The sequence below is a fragment of the Sceloporus undulatus genome, chromosome 3 (genome assembly GCF_019175285.1).
Source record: "Sceloporus undulatus isolate JIND9_A2432 ecotype Alabama chromosome 3, SceUnd_v1.1, whole genome shotgun sequence".
Classification (NCBI taxonomy): domain Eukaryota; kingdom Metazoa; phylum Chordata; class Lepidosauria; order Squamata; family Phrynosomatidae; genus Sceloporus; species Sceloporus undulatus.
Genome location: NC_056524.1, coordinates 141,460,763 through 141,481,539, shown reverse-complemented (window position 1 = coordinate 141,481,539; position 20,777 = coordinate 141,460,763). Strand labels below are relative to the sequence as shown.

The 20,777-nt window shown below is 41.3% G+C and overlaps 2 protein-coding genes across 3 annotated transcripts in view; both read left to right on the top strand.

The window, feature by feature from the left end:
- NUFIP1 (nuclear FMR1 interacting protein 1) overlaps positions 1 to 644 on the top strand; it is a 22,351-nt gene extending 21,707 nt beyond the window's left edge. Inside the window, exon 8 of the mRNA XM_042460896.1 lies at positions 61 to 644. Coding sequence (XP_042316830.1) covers positions 61 to 390 — 330 coding nt within the window. The 3' untranslated portion in view covers positions 391 to 644. The remainder of the gene's footprint in view (positions 1 to 60) is intronic.
- LOC121927230 (TSC22 domain family protein 1-like) overlaps positions 1 to 20,777 on the top strand; it is a 114,240-nt gene that overhangs the window by 2,001 nt on the left and 91,462 nt on the right. The gene's annotated exons all lie outside the window — the stretch shown is intronic.

Sequence of the window (20,777 nt, the reverse complement as noted above, 5' to 3'; positions counted from 1 at the left end):
CTATAGTTCTCCGAATGTCAGCACAAATGTTTCTCATACTTTCTCTTCCTTTCCTCCTAGCTGTTAGCAAAGGACATACGGCATGAAAGAAATGTAATTCTTCAATGTATTCGCTATATCCTTCGAAATGATATCTTTGGACTCCATTTGCAGACTGAATTAACAGCACATTTAGAGACTGGACAGACTTCTCAAGCTGTGCAAGAGCTATTGGCAGACAGGCCTAGTGAAACTAACAGCTCTCATAGTTTGCCCAACCAGTTAACAGGACAGAATGGATTACCTGGAGATCAAAGCAAGGAAGCAACTGTGTCCCAGATATTACCAGTTTCTCATGCTCCTGATGAGGAAATTTGGGAAACTGCTGAAATCTATAGTGAAGAGAACTAACCCTTTGGAATAATTGGAAGGCTGGCGGTCCACTTTAGGATTATGTTGAAAATAACCAGATTGCACGTGGTATCATAAGAGTTTGTCTAGACTACAGCTTCCCTGATGGAAAGTTGGCATCCATTTTGCTACTGTTTTGATTTTACAATATTTTTTGATGATTTTATTTTTGCATCTCATAATTTGAATAGAAATTGGATTAAAATTATATTATTGAATAAAGTTTATTCAAATTTTCTAACAAATGAAAGAAATTATAACAGTAACATTCATTGTGTCAAAAAAAAGAGACAGAATTGATTTATTTAATATTTTATTAAAATGTTTATATTTTGCCCTATAACCAAAGAACTTACAGGGAGGCTTACAGTAAGGGGAAGCTGAACATTTCCCTACTGTTCCATCCTAAGTCCATTGCCTTAGGCATTTTCAGTCTTGTTCACTGCTAGTATCATAGCCAAGCCAAGAAGGGAGGATAGAGAGGCAAATTGTAGCAAAATCTGAGGCAACGAAGGGTTGCATCCTCCTTTCCGCTGCAGCTCATGTAACATTAAAATTAAACCCTAGCCCACCTGCCCACTTTATAGGCAAATGCTACATTCAGTCATGTCTAGTGTAATTTTCTGAATCATTTGCAATCAGCACTAATACTAAAAATTAGTAGGAGTAGGAATAAAAATAAAACCTTGAAAACTAGACTTTAAACCATGCTAGTTCCTATATGTAAATGTCTAGTCCTTCAGATATTGTTTACCTGCAGCTCCCATCAGTCCAAGACAGTATTGGCAATGGTGAGGGATATGGTGGTTGTTTTTATGCTTTCAAATTGACTGACCTACGGTGCTTTCTTGGTAAGATTTGCCGGTATTCAATGGAGATTTGCCATTGGCTTCTTCTAAAGCTGAGAGTATGTGACTTATCCAGTGCATTTCCATGGCTGAGTAGAGAATGTCACTTGCTCATATACCCAGTTTAGCAATATCTGGGACTCTGTCTCCATAACTGGACATGTCAAGGAATTTAAGAGAGAGTTTGCCATCAGAGACCAGTAGTGCATATTATTTAACTGCTTAGACTGTTAAGTTTTTAGTACCAAAAATAGCCTCTGCCTGTCTCACGCTCTGGTTTATAGCCTACAATTGGAATAGCTTAACACTTGGTAAAATATTTTCTACATAAATTGTCCCTTCAGCCTTTAAAAGACAAACTTCAAATTGGATTTTTAATAATACATGGAAACTGCCTGTAATTGCCATGACTCATTTTCGGTTTGACTTGGCTTGACCTTGACATGTGATTTTCATTCCAATTAAGGCAGCCCATGGCACAGTCAGTCCCTTGAAGATGCAGCCATGAGAAGGCAGGCCCCCTGCTATTCAGCCAAGCTTTCAAAATACACTGGCAAGCAATAGAGAACAAAGAAATGGAATGGACAGTTGTTCACATGAATAGTACTATTTGCCACATAGGCTGACATGGTCTTATTTATTTATTTATTTATTTATTTATTTTGGCATAGCTGTTGTACTATTGGTCACATTTGTGAACTGAATGCATGTGATTTTTTTTTTTACATGTTAATACAGAAGAGAAGTGGCCCTCTTGAAAACAAACGGAACTGGTTCTTCAATCCACTGCATAGTCAGACCCAAAGAGCAGGAATACAATTTCAAATATTGCACATCTCCATGTATTTGCACATCTTTAAAACTTTCATATTTTAAAACAATGGTTAGCACATAAAAATGCAACTCAAAATACTTGCAAATATCTTCTAGGATGCATGGTATCATTTTTGCCAAGGTAGTTGTATAGAGTCAATACATTTACAATGGTCCCTCCACATTTGCTGGTATTAGGAGCACAGGACCCCCATGAAAAGGCCTATCTCTTCCATCTTTCTTTTGACTTTTCACTTCACCATCCCCTTTTCAACCCTTCCTCACCCGACCTCTTCCTACCTCTTCCTTTCACACCCTGCAAGAGCAAGTTTAAAGTTTAAGTGGAGTTTCAGGTTTAATGTCAAGGCAAAAGGAAGAAGCTGCTGCATCAGCCAATGGATCATCTCCCGGCTGAACTCCTTCCCCCCAGCAGCAGTGGGGATGAGACAGGCCTCTATGGAGGGCAGCAGCTCAGTGGAGGGAAATTTATGGCAGCAGCCGGGGAGAGAAATTTCCTCTGTTGCTGCCAAAGATACAGGATAGTTCATTTTATTTCATTTTTATTACAGTCATAGACCAGCACAGATAGAGGATAGAGTTCACATTAAGATCATGCCAATACTTCATCGCTTCTCCTGGGTCCAACATGCCACCAACACCACCACCTACTGGTGGCTATAGCATCAGACAAGCAATAGAAAGGTCTCTCCATCTCAGAGGAGGAAGAGATGCTACTCCATTCTCTTCCCAAGAAGAACAGCTCTTGAGTCATCTTGAACTTCTGTGAAATAAACTGCTTCATGAGGAAAAGGAGGAGCTGCATGGAAACACTGAAACATCCTGAAGGCCCTTCAATCTGGTGATTTCATCTCCTCTCGATCCACAGGATGTTTCTCTTCACATCCGAGTCCATCCAGTGGACTGTGGGTTCCTACGATTTGCCTATAAGGAACATTTCTAATAGAAGGTGCTGCCATTTGGCCTAATATCAGCTTCTCAGGTGTTCACCAAGGTCATGGTGGCTCTGATAGTGCATTGGAGGAGGATGCATCTTCATATTTAGCCCTACCTAGATGATCTGCTGATATACTCAACGTCCAAACAACAGGGACTACAGGATGTAGGCCAGGTCCTCAACTCATTGAACAGCACGGCATCTTGATGAATCATGCAAAGAGCTCACTAGTACCATCACAGCAGTCCCAGCATTTGGGTACACTGACCAATACATGGTCAGGGACAGTCTCTCTACCCCAGGAATGCATCAGTACAATTGCCAAAGCCATAGACAGCATCAGGTGGAATCCAACTTTGAGTCTAACACTATGGGGCACATTTACAGAGACTGATGATTGCAATGACAGAATACCTCCCTTGGGCATGACTCCATGGCAGTGGCTCTTTCCACACCAAGACACCATTGCAGCCAGATTCTCGATCTCCATCAAAACAGCCATTGCCTCTGTACTACCTCACAGGTGAATAGTAAAGGTGACAGCTGATCCAAGTTTTCCTAAAGGGCCTAACCAACTTTAGCCCTGCCTACAGCCCACCACTTTCCTTCTTAGGACCTAAGCACAGTACTCAAAGCTCTGACAGTGGTGGTTCCCTTTGAGTCCCTAGGGGAGGCTTCCCTAAAACATCTCATCTGGAAAGCGCTGCTACTCAGCCATAACCTTGGCTCGTAAAGTCTCTAAATTGCAGGGGGTCCTGAGAGGGCACCCTCAAGTTGCATTAAATGGGGAAATTGATTAAGCTTAATAGGAAATAGCAAGAGGGCTTTGGTAACATAAAGCCTAGATCTTAAGCTTTTGTATACCAGTTCTGAACTCAAAGAACTCCAGAAGCGGGTTCCAAAATTAGTTTACTGTATTTATAAAAAGAGGATCAAGATACACGCTAAGCATACTGTCTCACACACTCACACAAGAGTTAATGATGCAAAGGCAGTAAAAGATAGCAAGTTGCAGGTTGCAAGCGGAAGCATAGCTCTATTGTGGGGTTACTGGAATGAAGATATCTCAGTTGTCACCTGCAATATGTGGGGTGGCCAGCTACTGAGGTGTTCAGTCAAAATAGAAGAGAGGTTCTGTCTAGTTTCAAACTAGACCGAATTGCTATTGTTTAGGCATGCATATTTATAGCAAGAAGTGGATCCTGGGGCAGTGTTTCAGGAGTTAAATGGTTTATCCAGGAGTTAAATTACTTTCCCAGGGGAGAAGAATGGAATGAGAGGTGAGAATGATTGGACAATCATTGTGAATGTCCTCAAAAAAGTTTCATTCCCTGAACAAAGCTCCCTTTGTCTATAGTATGCAAGCAATCACCAGATCCAACACCCACCATCACACTCTATGGTGAAGGGATTGTACAAATTCTGATCCTGAGTGATCCATCATAGCTAAGTGCCTTGGCTTTCCCCATGCTGATCCATCAGGATTTCCTAATATAGTATGGCTGCTTTCCTGTATTGGGGTACCCCCTTTTGACTACCTTCTTTTTTTATATTAATTTGGTATAAATTGATGTGGGGTATCTGGGGACTGTATCTTGGGTAACATGATGCACAATCAGGTGAGACTCTGATACTACGGATAGACCCAGTCTTCATCCCCAAGGTCGAATCTATCTTCCACAGATCACAGGAGGTGATCTTCTTCTCACTTTGTCCCCATCCGACCAAGGAACTGAAAGGATATGGTACACTCTGGATATGCAGAGGACTGTTAGATCTATCTAGAGAGAACCAGCCCCTTCCAATCATCTGAGGCTATGTTTGTCTCATTTCAACTTCAATCCATGGGAAGAAAGGTCTCCACATCCACCCTGAGCAGGTGGATAAAGACCTACATACAGTGGGCCCCTGTTATCCACTGGGGTCTGGTTCCAAGATCGCCCATGGATAACAAAATCCGTGGATGCTCAAGTCCCATTATATATAATGGCAGAGCAAATGGTATTCCTTATATAAAATGGAAAAATCAAGGTTTGCTATTTGGAATGTATACTTTTTTAAAAATATGTTCAAGCCATGGATGCTTGAATCCGTTGATAAAAAATCTGTGGATAAGGAAGGCTGAATGTGTAGTAGCATGTTACAAGACCTTGAATGCTCCAGTTATTATCATCATTGTTTGTAGCCCATTTCACCAGAAGCGCAGCAACTATAGGACCCTGGTTAACAAGTGCCCCGCTGACTGAGATCTGCAGGACAGCCACCTGGAAATCTCCATTTACCTTTGTTAGACACTACAGGGTGGATGCCTTGAAACTGGCGGAGGTTGCATTCAGAAGAAGGGTACAGCAATAGGTTTTCCAGCCCTAAAAGACTGCTTGCCTTGCTAGCATACCCACCCTTCTTAGGATAGCTTTGGTAAGTTTCAAGTTCCAGGATATTCCGTCCATATCTACTGGAAAATGGAATGCTGGGTCTTACCTGTGAGATGTTCGTTTCCTGTAGATAAGGATGGAACATTGTATCTACCCATGAAGTGCTGGCAGGACAGACCTAGATGGATCGGGATACCAGGGCCATAGCTGTTCTGATCCAAAGATATAGCCTAGGGCTCCCCACAGGGTGATCCCCAGACCCCCTCCTTCCTTTCTTGGGCCCCTTAACATGGCTCTCACAGTACCTAATTCCAGCCTACCTTATCATTTTTTCCCCAGAGCTCTATGTTACTGAGCTGTAAAAGTGACTAAATGGTGAGGGGGTTATATGGTTATGGGGAAAGCACCCTCTTCATTTTCTCTTGACTGCTAGGAGTGAAATGGGAAGTGCAACCCAAGTTCCAGGATGTTTGGTTCTTACCTACTGGAAATGAACGTCTCACAGGTAAGATCCTTTTCCCTTCATGATTATAGTACAGTAGTTTAGAGGGATAGATGGGGAATCTGTATGCATTGTCTAGTTTAAGACACTGGAGGACCATCAATTTGCAAAGATTACCACCTACTTCCAAGCTGTCCTCATAACGTGTTGCCTTAACTAAACTATTGTGCTCTAATCATTAAATAAAATAGATTCCAGTAGCCATTTGCATTTATAGGCTGATGTTAGAAGTAATTAGGTACATGGGTGTATAATTTTTAACTGAGTCTGTAGTACGTTTTAACTCCCCATTTAGACAGACAATTATTACTGCACTGATATACTGTACCCTTTAAATTGCTTTATGGGGAAAAATACTTAGAAGAAAATTTATGTGTTCTAAAAAATATTTCCAGCTTTCCTCCAGTGAGTTGAAGGTAGTGCACTTTCTTTCTGACACTTTATCTTCACAACAACCCTGTAAGGTTATGCAAGCTAAAAGAGAATGAATGGTCTAAGGCCACTCACAAATTTAATCCCTGTTTGGGAACCTGAACTTGGATCGCCTTATATTTGTGGAACTGAAGTTTAAGTACTTAAAATATTTGGATAGACATGCTTTTGAACTTATTTTTAAAATCGAGTTAGTCCCAGCTCAAATAGGCTGGGTAGAATCATAAGAGTTGGAAGGGACTGAAAGGATCATCTAGTCCAAATCCCTGCTATGCTGGGATATACAACTAAAGCACTCCAAGAACATGACCATACAAACTCCCTTTAAAGACCTCCAAAGTGAATTTTGATTTACGATACAAGAATTTATTAAATGGGTCTATCCCAAGTGATAGCCAAAATGTATATAAACTCAAAGAGGGAGTTATCTGAAATTATTTTAAAGTTGTATTTGTTTTCTTTTTTGGGTTTATATTTCACACGGCTTTTAAGAGTTTTCACATCTTTCTGAAGTCCTCCAGATTTTATAGATAGAAAAGTACTTCAGTAATATGGATCCTTTATTGTTTTCAGAAATCAGGTGGCTGTAGGGCAGGATCAGCTATTGAGAGAGCTAACCTCAAAAGCACTTAATGCAATTCATCCCAGTGGAGCTGATGATAATCAGTTTTATTTGTCAGTGGCACAATCTCCATTATAAAACACAATGTTAATACAATAAGCTTGCTGAAACAAATGGATGGCAACAGAACACTTACTTGTGTGTGACAAAGGGCTAATTTGAAAGACAGCAAGTAAAGGAACAAAACCAAAGAATAATAAAATATTACATCACTATGGGCCATCATTGCCAATGGCAGCTAAGACAACATTGCCGTCCAGTGCTGACGTCTTTAGCAATTTGCTGTCGCTCTTGAGCTGTGAAGGTGGTGACCTTGATTGTAAAAGATTTAGTGTGATCTGCTAGCAGGTCACAAATGACATCAAGCAATACCCAACCAGCTCTTTAACCTGAAAGATCTCCCAGGAAACCATTTCTGGGGGTAGTTTATAATGAACAGCATAGTAAATACTGTATATACTCATGTATAAGTCTAGAAATGTAGATCAAAAATTTAGGTCGACTTATCCATGGTTCAATGTCAGTACTGTACTTTAACTTTAATTTAAAAAAGAGCCATCCCCTGGTGAAAGGCAAGAGAGCCATCTGCCCTGGAATCACTGAACCCTCCCACTATTTTCTCATCCATTCAGCTTTTAGTATGAGCACAAACAGTTATGCCTGGTGGAATTTTGGCATTGTTATCCTTTGATTTGTCCTTTACATCATTTGTTAGATGCCCATGGGTCATATCAAAATCCATAATTTTGGTCCCAAAACCTGGCCTTGACTTATATATGAGGTCGACACAGAGTCAAATATATACAGTAATAAACTAAGTCTTCCACCAACCCAGAATACAGATGCATTACTGCAGTGTATATAGGGAATCCCATTGTACCTTCCCTTAACATAAACTGGAAGATTAGTTGCCTGACACTGGAGCCAGTGGTGTCACTAGGGTTGATGTCACCCAGTGCAATAACTCATGGTGTCACACACACACACACACACTGATCTCCTCTGATATCGCACTACAGAGAATCCTTAGTGATGTTTTTCGTACTAATGGCGGGTTACAGACCGCCGAAAAGCGGTGGCCTGCACCTGCCCCCCCCAGCCGGATCGGGGCCTCAGTGGCTAGAACGGCAGCCGCTAAGGCCCCGATCCGCCGCTTTCCAGGCCGCGGGGAAGCGGCAAAAGGCCGCTTCCCCGCAGCCTGGAAAGGGGTGTCCTTGGGGCTTCAAGCCCCAAGGACACCCCACGGTGGCGGGGAGGAGGAGAAAGGGGCCGCTTGGCCCCTTTCTCCTCTGCGTCACTGGGCGCGGCCATCTGAAGGCTGCGCCCAGCAACGCAAAGCCAGGAAGGAGCTATGTTTCTGAGCTCCTTCTTGTGCCATGTAAAGGGCGCTCTAAGCGCCCTCGTGCGGCGCAAGGACGTCAAGTCCACGCCGCCTCGTTTGGAGGCGACGCAGTCGTGATGTCGTAATGGCGGCGGCTGTGTGGAACGCCCCTTTCTAACCCTTTCTAATCAGAAAGGACGCCCCTTTCTAATCCTAGCATGCGCGGAGCGCGCACTTTTAGGCCCATCTGTAACGGGCCATAGTTACTCATAAATCGTAATTTCCATACATCACTGAATGTAATGGTAACAGTTGCGACATAAAGAACTATCAAAATTAAAATTATACAGTTAGCCCTTCTTATACACAGGGTTTTAGACACGGATTCAAGCATTCACAATTTGAAAATGTTCAAAAAAAGTATAAATTTCAAATATCAAACCTTGATTTTCCATTTTTTAGAAGGGACACCATTTTGCTATGTCATTATATTTAATGGGATTTGAGCATACACGGATTTTGTTATACACAGGGTTGCCATAAAGCAGAAAGAATTTGAAGGCAGACAACAACAAAATTGGTTACTTTGATCTAGCATGCATACTAGTTCCAGTCTTCTCCCTGTGACTGTACCAGACAGGACTGGCATAAACATCTAACATACTTTGCCATTTGTTTTATATGCCACCTTTTTCTCAGCATGGGACTCAAGGTGGCTTATGTGTATATGTTAGGGAAATATATATCCTAGCAAGGTATGTAATAATAATAATAAATAAAAACTTAATTTGTATACCGCTTTTCCGTAGTGATCAAAGTGGTTCACAAGACCATCAAATACACATAACATCAAATACAATTGCACATTATATCAAAAAGTAAGTAAAACCGCGAGTACATATGTAATTAAACAAGCTTCCTTAAAATCACGTATAAGAACATTAATAACATCTGTCAGTCATAAATAGCATCTTTCGACAAGGAATAATTTCTACACAGAGTCAGAAGGATATGCTGACCGGAAACAATGGGTCTTTAAGGCTTTCTTAAAGGCATCTAAGGAGGAACTAAGCCTTCTCTCCTCCGGGAGCTTGGACCAGTATGTGGGAGCTGCAGATGAAAATGCTTTTTGGCAAGTTGATGCCAATCTCATCTTAAGATATTCAAGTAAGCATTTCCCTGTAGTTCTGAGAGTGCGGGGTGGATTGTATGGGGAGAGGCGTTCCCTCAAGTAACACGGGCCCAAGCCATGTAGGGCTTTATAGGTGATAACCAACACTTTGTATTGAGCCCGGAAGCTAAATGTAGAGGCTGTTGGTACCTGGCAACAGCGGCAGCATTCCTGTAGCTGTCAGCCTTCCCATACCCTTGAGAAGAGACTGATGACGGACTCATTCAAGTCATGACTTAGCTTGTCTGGTGGCAAGCTGAGGCTCTGTAATAACCCAAGCAATGAATATTAGAACACTGTCACTGAATAGGTTTGTGTATGAAAGCAAGACGGAAAGGTAAGTTTGCATCTGCAACACGTGGGAACATGTACTGGGTATTTCACCAAGAACATCCAGAACCCCTCAAAATCTAGAACCAGCCTTAGCACTCGGAGATGGTAAGAGAAGTAGGCAAGTTTAAGGTTTATTGCTGGACTATTAATGGAGATTGTTGTACTTTGGCCACAACATGGGAAGGCATAAATTACTGGAAAAGACAATCATGCTAGGAAAGGTAGAAGGCAGCAGAAAGAGAGGAAGACTGTATGCCATATGGATAGACTCAAACAGGAAGGTCACGGGCCTGAATCTACAAGACCTAAGCAGAGCAGTGGAGGATAAGGGGGCTTGGAGGTGTCTCATCCACATGGTCACCATGATCAAGGTCAATCTGAGGACATCAAAAAACATTTGTGTAACAATAAACCATGGTAGCATTACAAGAACCAGCTCATCCTGGATATCATGCTTGGATAGATTTATGCTGAAATCTGGTTAAAGTCCCAGAGTTTGGCAAACCAAGAAATATGTTTTTAGTTTGCATCTGACCTATGGGAGAAGAGTTAACCATTTTTAGAGTTCTGAATATCCCTTCCCTTTAATATTTTTTGAATACTTTGTTCAGCAGTGTAGATTAACATGGCATTCTGAAGATGGTTTCAGTGGAAGAAAGGGCATATTGAGTTTGAGAGAGAAATCCTCATCTGCCTTCACCTCCAGTGGACTTCGCTTGGTGACATTCTGATTATCATTTTCATATGCACAGAGGAAACTGGATACCATTCTTACTTGCCCAGCTTCTGTTATGGAGAGAGACTCAGCAGCGTGCCACCCACAACTTAGCTGGGAAGATATACAAAGTGAGTGTGTGCTAGTGCAGATAAATGATGAGAGTGCTTGGTGCTTATATGCTGTTCTGTACAGTTGCTGAAATCAGCTTCTGAACCTGCCAGTTCTCCTCTCACCTTCGACAGCCTTTCAGCTGGTTTTGGTGCCAGGCTGCTACAGGGTGGTCTCTTGGATTAATTGTGATTGCTAAGCCGTTGGGTTCATGATCACTTCAAAACATTTCAGGAGTAATTCTCATCAAATCAGACTCTGTAGAAACAAAACTGTGTATGAGCTACAGCCACTAAATCCTTGATTTCATGCTCAGGCTTTGGAAAGTAGCCTGGGTGCATATTGTGGGGCATCTCTGATTCTCTACAGGAAGCAAAAGCCTATCATGCTTAGAGGAGCACTCTACTGCTTACTAAGCAGAGTTTACCTATTTGTTTTTGTAAAACAAGGGGATGGGCAGCTGAGAGACAATAGCAGCAGACTATAGTGTCTGGTCACTGTTAAAAAATACAAATTAAATGGGATCACAGGGTGAGTTTTCAGGCCCAAACAATTTTTAAACTGTAGCTGATTTTTAAATTTTATGTTAAAGATCTTTTTTTAAAGTTAGTGCATTGTCAATTATGTTTGTGTTGTGTATAAATGAATGTCATCCTGAGGACTTTGGAAATAGCCTGAGTCATAACTTGAACGGGTTTCTATGTCATTTTAGCTGGGCAAAAGAAAACAAGGCAAAGCAAAACTGTTGCTAGTGACAGTGATTTAATTTTTAAATTCCATGTAAGGAAAAAGGTACCGTATATACTCGACTATAAGTTGACCTCATATATAAGTTGAGGGCAGGTTTTGGGGCCAAAATTATGCATTTTGATAGGACCCGTGGATACGTCGAGGATAAAACTTAGGGGCATGTAATAAAGGATCTAAAGAATGAAACAAAGGAAAACAATGCCAAAGAACTTAACAAAATTCCAGCAGGTGTAACTATTTGTGCTAAAGGATGGATAGGTGAATGGATGGATGAAAGAGTAGAGGTCGATCAGTGCTTCCAGGGCAGATTAAACTCTTGTCTTTTACCATATACTGTATATGTGTGTGTGTGTGTGTGTGTGTATATATATATATATATAGAGAGAGAGAGAGTTAAAATACTTACATTGACCCATGGATAGGTCAACTCCGGTTTTTTGGGTCAATTTTTAACATAAATTTCTAGACTTATACATGAGTATATATTAGTGTTTAACTGTCCAGACTGCAAAACTCAGACACCTGAAACTTGCCATGGATTCTAAAGGGACTCTGGGGAAACCCATCCAAGGGTATGTCTGTTTTTTATTTATGTATTGTTTAATTTTAGTTAATTAAAATCTCCCTATATCCTGCAGTACTAGCTGGGTCCACTAGATGCCTGACCTTCTCTAACTTGAGAAACAAAAAACTGGATGAAGAGCTGGAATACACATTTTTCTACAGAGCCTCTAGGCACCTTCATGTGCACTGGGGTAGAGAAAACAGAAAGAGCCATGGCAAAAAAGAGAGAGCATAGGGGTGGAGTGGGATGGGAAGGATATGGGATATCTAATCCATATGAAAGTGGTGCTTCTGCAGATAATGTATACATTTAAGCCTGTCCATGATCACCTGGGAATTTCAGAAGAATCTTCAGAAAAATCTTTATAGATTACAGTAAAATTTTGAAGTGCATAGAACTGTTGACTGGCCGAACCCAAAGGGTGCTCAACAATGGCTCCTTTTCATCCTGGAGAGAAGTGACCAGTGGGGTCCCACAGGGCTCTGTCCTGGGCCCAGTGCTATTCAACATCTTTATCAATGATTTGGATGACAGAATTGGGAGCATACTTATCAAATTTGCAGATGTCACGGGGGGTGGGGGGTAACCTCATCTAGAACTGTTTGATACACCTCCAGCCCCAGATTAGGACCCTTGATAATAAGCACCTCTGTCTTCTCTAGATGTAGTTTCAATTTGTTTTCCTTCATCTCAAACCATTATCTCTTCCAAGCTTTCAGAGGAGACACACTATCTTTAGCTGAAGCTGTTTTTAAAGGCATGGAAAAGTATATTTGGGTGTCATCAACATACTGATCGTATCCCACCCCATGTCGCTGGATTATCTCTCCCAGCAGTTTCATGTAGATGTTGAATAGTATTGGGGATAGAATGGCATCTTGTGATATGCTCCTTTTTTGAGGAGCAGCTGTCCCCAAGCTCACCTCCTGGAACCTGCCTGAGAGAAAGGACCAGAACACAGTGTCTCCAATTTCCAACCCCTCCAGATATTCCAGAAAGACACCATGGTCAATGGTATCAAACGCTGCCAAGAGGCCCAAGAGCACCAACAGGGATACGCACCCCCTGTACATGATAAGATGGGGATAATCCACTAAAGTGACCATAGCAGTCTCAACTCCGTATCCTGGCAAAACCTGGATACATTATAGATATGTATGTAGCTTCCCAGTCTTGGGCAGCCAACGTAGTCTAATACATGCTTGGTTGAAAACAAATTTTGCTACGTTCAGGAAGATGTGATTTCAGAACAGTGTGCACTGAGTTATGGCTGTGAGGTCTAATTACTGTGGTTTTAACTGCTTAACATAGTAAAAAATAGTATGCATACATCATGCTATATCAGGATCTTTGATAGTTCCCTACCTGACCAGTTTTAAACAAACAGAAAGCTGTAACTTGAGCATGCATGAGTCAAGGAGGAAAAGAAACATAATAATTTAAACATGCTTTTCAGCTATTCTACACCTTGTAACTCAGTCCAGATGAAGCAGACAAGGTCTGGCAGTGGAAAAGAAAGAAAGAATCACTTGGTCTCTTTTATCTTTGTATCTTGTTACATATCTTTCAGAGGGCCAGGGTAGGCCATCCCTCTCATGTCAAAGAGAAGTGTTCTCCCTCCCCTGCATTGATGTACTCATGACTTGCACTGGCTGTGGTGGACATAACTGGAACCAGAAAAAACAACCTTTAAGATTGCTTCAAAGAACTGGTATGTTCCTTACCAAAAAGTCTGCATAGGAAATTCCTTCAAAAAGGAGTACAGATTACCATGAATCAGGCTGGGAGAAGTTTACTTCATAAGATTTCATTGACCTTATGTGAACATTCAAAGTTGCCTTAACCTGATTCAAATAATTAATCTATTCTTTTTAACTATAATAACCAGCATCTTTGTAAGGTGCCAGGAATGGGTCTTATCTTTAGTTGTCATTTTATTTCAATGAGAGATACTAGTACAGTACTTGAACCTGTAACCTTGTGAAAATAACATATATGCTTTGCCACAACTAATTTCAGAGAGCGTGGGCATGATCCTAGCATTCAGAAACCCATCCTTCCCTCTCTGATACCACTGGCTTTATCTGATATTTATTTCTTCAGTATATATCCTGCCTTCCTCCTGGCACAAGCTCGAAGGTGGCTTACAATAATCTTGACAAGTGACAAAAGCAGTGATGTAATGGTGTTAATGCTGGATAAAAGAAGGACAACAGCAAAGGTAGAATGAAGATGCTTCAACAGATATATTGCAAAATTATAGATAAGTATTGATATATGATATACTATATTAATTGCAAAATTATAGGTATATGATATATTAATTGCAAAATCATAGATAACTGTGAAGCATCTTCATTCTACCTTTGGTGTCGTCCTTCTTTTATCCAGCATGCCAGATGTGCCCAACTTCTCCTGTCATATGTCCCTCATTACATCATTGCTTTTGTCACTTGTCAGGATTATATATATATATATATATATATGGTAATAAATACAATATTTTGTTCATGTTAAGGTGCTAGATCTCCTTGAGCTTGCTATGCAGGCCGCAAAAAAGCAATGACTTCTGAATGAGGGTCATATGACAGGAGAAGGTGGGCAGGTCTGGCTAGTGCCAGCCAAGCACAGCTCAGGGAATGCTATCAAGGGGGTAAGGCTATTGGGGAGAATAGATACAAAACTAATGCTTGTCTCTGGCAGAAGGCACATGAGGAAAGAGGACTAAGACAGGGAAAAGCTGTAACAGAGATAGGACGTTCAGCCACCTATTTATTTACTTTTTTAGGGATCTTGCTTTTCTCCCAAAATGGGATTCAAAGCAGCTATGGAATTCAAGTCATGATAAAATGGGTGAAGTGGGATGAATGGGAGGACATCATAAACTGGTAACTAGAGAGCCTTCTACAGCATGCACCCTCAGGCTGCCTAGTTTATATGATGGCTCTACATGCTAAAAGGAGCAAGATGAAAGCCTGAGAGTAAGCAATCACTTCCTTTTGATGCCCTACAAAAACGTATAGTCAGCCTATGGGCCTGAACAGACAGGACAAAATAAAGCTGCTTCGGGTAACTTTGGAGGTACAGTATGCTGTTTAAATGATAGATGCATCTTAAGAGGCCAAAAGCTGTGCCAAAACTGCACTCCAGTCTTTAGGATTGGAACATGGCTTTGGCATGGCTTCCGGCCTCTTAGGACACATGCAGCATTTAAACAGCATACCTCCAAAGTGACCTGAAGCAGCTTTATATTGGCCTATCTGTTCGAGCCCTATGTTTCTGATCACAGTATATTTGCACTTAATAGCAGACTGAAACAAGGCACTCCAGACCTGACACACTTACAGGAGATTAAAATACATCTCTCTTTCTACATGCTCTCTTCTAGAAAAAAAAAATAGGCCCTAAGACATTAGAATCATTAAAAAGAACCTAAAGACACCATATATACAGGCCCATGGAATGGTGTAATAACACTCAGTTGTACACAGTCATTTAAATCCACACTGTGCCTTCAAGTTGTCTTTCAACTTACAGTGACTCCATGAATTTCATAGGATTTATTTAGGCCAATAATACTCAGGGGTGGTTTTGCCTGTTCCTTCCTCTGAAATATAGCCAACTGAATTATATAGGCAGCATGCTTAAATGAACAGGCCTTTCCTTGTTTTAATGTTGTGGTTACTTAGACTCTGACTATCACGGAAGCTCAAGGGATTGGGTGGTAAGAGACAGGGTGATTTATCTGAATCAACAGTAGAGACCAGGAGGAGGAGGAAGAAGCGCATGCTCTGCGATAAAGCCATGACTTATCAACTTTCATAAGGACAAGCATGTCATGGTCACCAGTTGGAAAGGTACCTTTTCAAAAAGTAATTTCTTTCTCAGATGTAACCTGTTTCCACTGCATTCTGTGTGCTGGTTTTTAGGGATTGAGAAGAGAATGGCATATAATTCTAAGCAATATGTTCTTAAAATGCCCTTTAAAAGGAACTGGTGAAAGTATCTAGAAAGCATTACTCATTGACCAAGAAAGTGCCTTTACTTTTGTTACTTAACTGTTGAAATAATGCTTGTTTACACACTTGTTACAAAAATATAGTTACTGCTGATTGTATTATTCATACTTTTCCAATTAGAATCATAGAATCATAGAGTTGGAAGAGACCCACAAGGGCCATCCAGTCCAACCTCCTGCCATGCAGGAACTCTCAGTCAAAGCATCCTGACAGATAGCCATCCAGCCTCTGTTTAAAGACCTCCAAAGAAGGAGACTCCACTACACTCCAAGGGAGTGTGTTTCACTGTCAAAGAGCTCTTACTGTCAGGAAGTCCTAATGTCGAGGTGGAATCTCTTTTCCTGAAGTTGTATTACTCCAAACTATTTTCAAGTTCTGGCCATGCTTGGTTATGGTGGGTTGTTGACACGAGAAAGGGAAGGACCCACAGTATCTGACTGACACTGGTTCAAATGCCCAATTCTCAGTCCTCCAATGTGTATCATGTCAGAGGAGTAGCTAGTATGAGTAAGGCTATGGTGGTGAATTGACTGGTTCTAAATATGGCATCCTTCTTTCTGAGAGCCATGTTGTAGAGTAATGCCAACTGGTAAGATTTAACATGTGAAGAACAGTCAGCATGCAGAGTCTTTTAGCAACCTAGCATGTGTAGAAACCTTTATGCTTCCCAATGAATTATGCGAGGGCTACATAGACATATTGGCTACCGACATTTGCTCTGATCCTAACTTTGGGTTTGGGCCACTTGTGTAATATCAGCTTCCTGTGCTCCCTCTGCTGAACATAACATCATCAATAGTGTTGTCTGAATACAGGATAATTTCTGTTCTGGCAATTAGACTTTGGCTATTGTGTTAGTAGGCTAAACTGTTGTTTTGCAAAGGAAATAGTCATTTGGCAAATGGGTTGGCTAATGAAATAAAAAGGCCTGTTTTTTGTGACATCCAAAGAAAAATCCTGCAAGGCAAACCAGGCTGTTTTAGATGCCTCTCCATACATTCCCTCCTATACCAAAAGCTGCCTTAATTGGAACAACTTCTCTCTTTTTAACTTGGGTTATCTCAGTGTAAAATTGTTACTTTCTGGAGTATCGTTTGAATCTCTGTACTTTTATTGCAACAATAAACAGTGGAAGCCATCATCCAGATAGTGCCTTGTGGCAGAGAATTTAGCTGCTTGCAATGGAAATGCTGTAATAAATCACTGTCTTTAAGGTGCCATGAGGCTTTTTGTTGTAATGTACTGTTTTCAGTGCTAGTTACCTTTTGATTGCATTTTTCCTTTTAATTAGTGATATTTTAATATTATACTAGCTTAATTCTATTTTAATGTCCACTTTTATATGTTTTTAATTGCACTGTTTTAATTTGTATGCCACTTTGTGTCCCAATTTTTTTTTTGGGGGGGGGGCATATAAATGAATAAATAAAGTAAAATAAGCAATGATGTTTGGAAAATTCTGAAAGTTTTTGGTATTTTGCCTTCTGCGTTCCCAGAAGCAGCCACTAGTAGGAGATCTAAGGCACAGTTCCTGAAAGAAGAGAGGATTGGAGGAGTGGAAAGGCATGATGGCCTATGGATCTCCAGATCTTCCAGGACAACTGTATGGTCAACTTTTGGCAGAGTTGTGCTGGACATTCATGGAGAGAACCTATTAACCAAAACTGCAAATAATCAAATCTGCAAAAATCAAAGCTGCAAATGTGGAGAGCCAACTGTATATTAAGAGAGCAAATTCAGGCAGGTGGGCAAAAACTGAGAGGACTTGAGCAACTTAACCTTTGTTACTGGCCCTAAAGGTTTTCCATTTTTGCTGAAGCTTTTTGCTGAAACATTTTGAAGTATCTAGATGTCAGGATGGGAAAAGCTTGGCTGACTGAATCTATGTGTAAGGCAATGTCCTAAAGGCACAGGAGCTGAGCCCAAACATTTGGATAACACAAGACAGAGTAAAGTAGTTTGATATGAAGTCAAAGGCTTTCACGGCCAGAATCCATAGTTTTTGTTGGTTTTTCAGGCTATCTATGTGGCCGTGTTCCAGAAGTTTATTCCTGACATCGCCTGAACCTGTGGCTGCTATCTTCAGAGCTCCAGGTGTCTTGGAACAGTTTCTCCCTATAGAGATGTCCAATGTGAAGTTGAAGGTTCACAGCTGCTGGCAAAACATCAGGAATAAACTGTTCCAGAACACCATCACATAGCCTGAACCTCCCCCCCCCAGCAAAATATGGATTCTGACTGTGAAAACCCTTGACTTCACATTGACTGAATGTATGTGTAAGGCGGTGTGCTAAAAGCACAGGCTACTGGCAGTCTCTTTGGAGAAAAGGATGATATTTGGCTATGTTCCCTCTCCGTGGGGCTTGTGGTGGATTTGGGGGCTTACAGTTTGTGGGCCTAAAAAGCAGAGCCCTCCCTCCAGTCCATCTGCCATGGTTCAGGCTTCAGAAGGAGAGAACTGCTGGACCTGATCCCCTTCCCCACCACCATTCCCTTCTCCTTTTGTGTCATGTCTTTTTAGAATGTAAGCCTGAGGATAGGGAACCGTCTAATCAGTTTATCACATGGGAGGAATTTATCTTAATTTCGAATGAAAAGAAAGTGGGACCAGAACAGATTCACATGAATTCTCTAGTTCAGCGAATTTACGTGAATTCGAATTGTGTTTGAACTGGCTTCTCATTGCCCAAAAATAGCTTCCCATTGGCCGAAATTGCATGTGATCATCTCTCATGCAATAACGTGAAACCCCATGATTGCGTTCGGACTGACTTCCCATTGCCCGAAATTGTGTGTGGTAGTCTATCACACATTAACGTTAAACCCCTTGATTGCGTTCGGACTGACTTCCCATTGCCTGAAATTGTGTGTGGTAGTCTATCACACATTAACGTTAAACCTCTTGATTGCGTTCGGACTGACTTCCCATTGCCCGAAATTGTGTGTGGTAGTCTATCACACATTAACGTTAAACCCCATGATTGTGTTCGGATTGCCATTGGATTATACTTCCAATTTCCCTTGTCTGATAATGTCTTAATTAACCACTCATAAGCCACTCTGAGAGCCTTTGAAGCTGAAGAGCAGGGTAAAAATACTCTAAATAAATAAAATAATAGTTTTCCCTCTTCCTAAAGAGATTGGTCCCCACCCATTGCATTATCATTGCAGAAATAACCCAATTTGAGACTGCTTTAACTGCCTTGATTCAATGCTAGGGAATTGTGGGACTTGTAGTTTTGTGAGATATTTAGTATTCTCTGTCAGAGAGCTCTGGCGCCACAATAAACTACAATTCCCACAATTCCTTAGTAATCAGCCAGGGCAGTTAAAACGGTCTCAAAGTGGATTGTTTCTACAGTGTGTTTTGGACCTCACTGAGCTATTCTTTTTGTGGAAGAATATTCCACAGCCCCTATTCTTTTTATTTTATTTCTGCCTCTAGTACCAATGCTTCTGTTAAAGAAATAATGTATATACTCATGTATACGTTTAGAAATTTTCATCAAAAAATTGACCCCAAAATGCTGAGTTGACTTATCTACAGGTCAATATATGTACTATACTTTAACCCTTATTTAAAAAGGAGTCATCCCATGGTGAAAGTCAAGTGTGTAGTCTGTCCTGGAAGAGCCAATCCTCTATTTTCTCATCTATCCAGCTTTTAGCGTGCACAGTTATATCTGTTGGATTTTTGTAAGTTCTTTGGCATTGTTTTCCCACTTCATCCTTACGATCCTTTGTTACATGCCCCTAAGTTTTACCCTCGACTTATCCATGTCATATCAAAATCCATGATTTTGGCCCCAAAACCTGCCCTCAACTTATACATGAGGTCCACTTATAGTCAAGTATATATGGCGATGCTGAGAAACCCATCTATACTTCATTAACTAACGTACACCTGTATTGAGCTGAATGCATTTGTGGAAACACAGGGAGCTGATCTTGGAAGAGGGAGCCAAAGTATGGTACCTTTGACTCAGTATATGAATTACAGTACTGTAATTATTTCTGCAGTACGTAGAGAGATCTTGTTGCACCTTTGAGACCAACTGAAAGAAAGAAATTGGTAGCATGAGGTTTCGTAGGCTTCAGCCTAGATGTATCTGAGGAAGAAGACTGAAGCCTACGAAAACTCATGCTGCCAATTTCTTTCTTTCAGTTGGTCTCAAAGGTGCTACAAGATCTCTCTACATTATTATTGATCTCCAACTGCATTTGAGGAAGTAGACTTTTGCCTAGGAAAGTTCATGCTGCCAACTTCTTTCTTCCAGTGAGTCTCAAAGGTGCTACAAGATCTCTCTACATACTGATTCTACACGGCTATATCTTTGAATTCTATTCCTGCAGTGTGTTTTGGACTGATGACTCTGGGTTTGAATCCCTGTTCAGTCATGTAAATGCTCTGGATGTGTGTGTGAGAGAGAAGCTTGGGCAAGTCACACTCTCTCAGCCTCAAAAGACGACAGTGCCAAACCCCTTCTGGAGAAACCTGCCAAGAAAAGAGGGTCGGAAAGGAGTTGGAGGCACACAACAACGAACACTTGAGGGGGGCATTTTGTCCCCCGAGGCCCTTTTCCACCTCAGACAGGGGCTGGGCTGTCTGATAGTGGAACACACTCCCTCAGAGTGTAGTGGAGTCTCCTTCCTTGGAGGTGTTTAAACTGGGGCTGGATGGCCATCTGTCACAGGGGATGCTTTGATTGAGAGTTCCTGCATGGCAGAATGGGGTTGGACTGGATGGCCCTTGTGGGCTCTTCCAGCTTTATGATTCTACGATGTCGTCTTCCTCCTGAGGGGCCCAGAGAAGCCTTTTCAGTGTCTGGGGGGGGACAAAAGGGGCGTTGTCCCC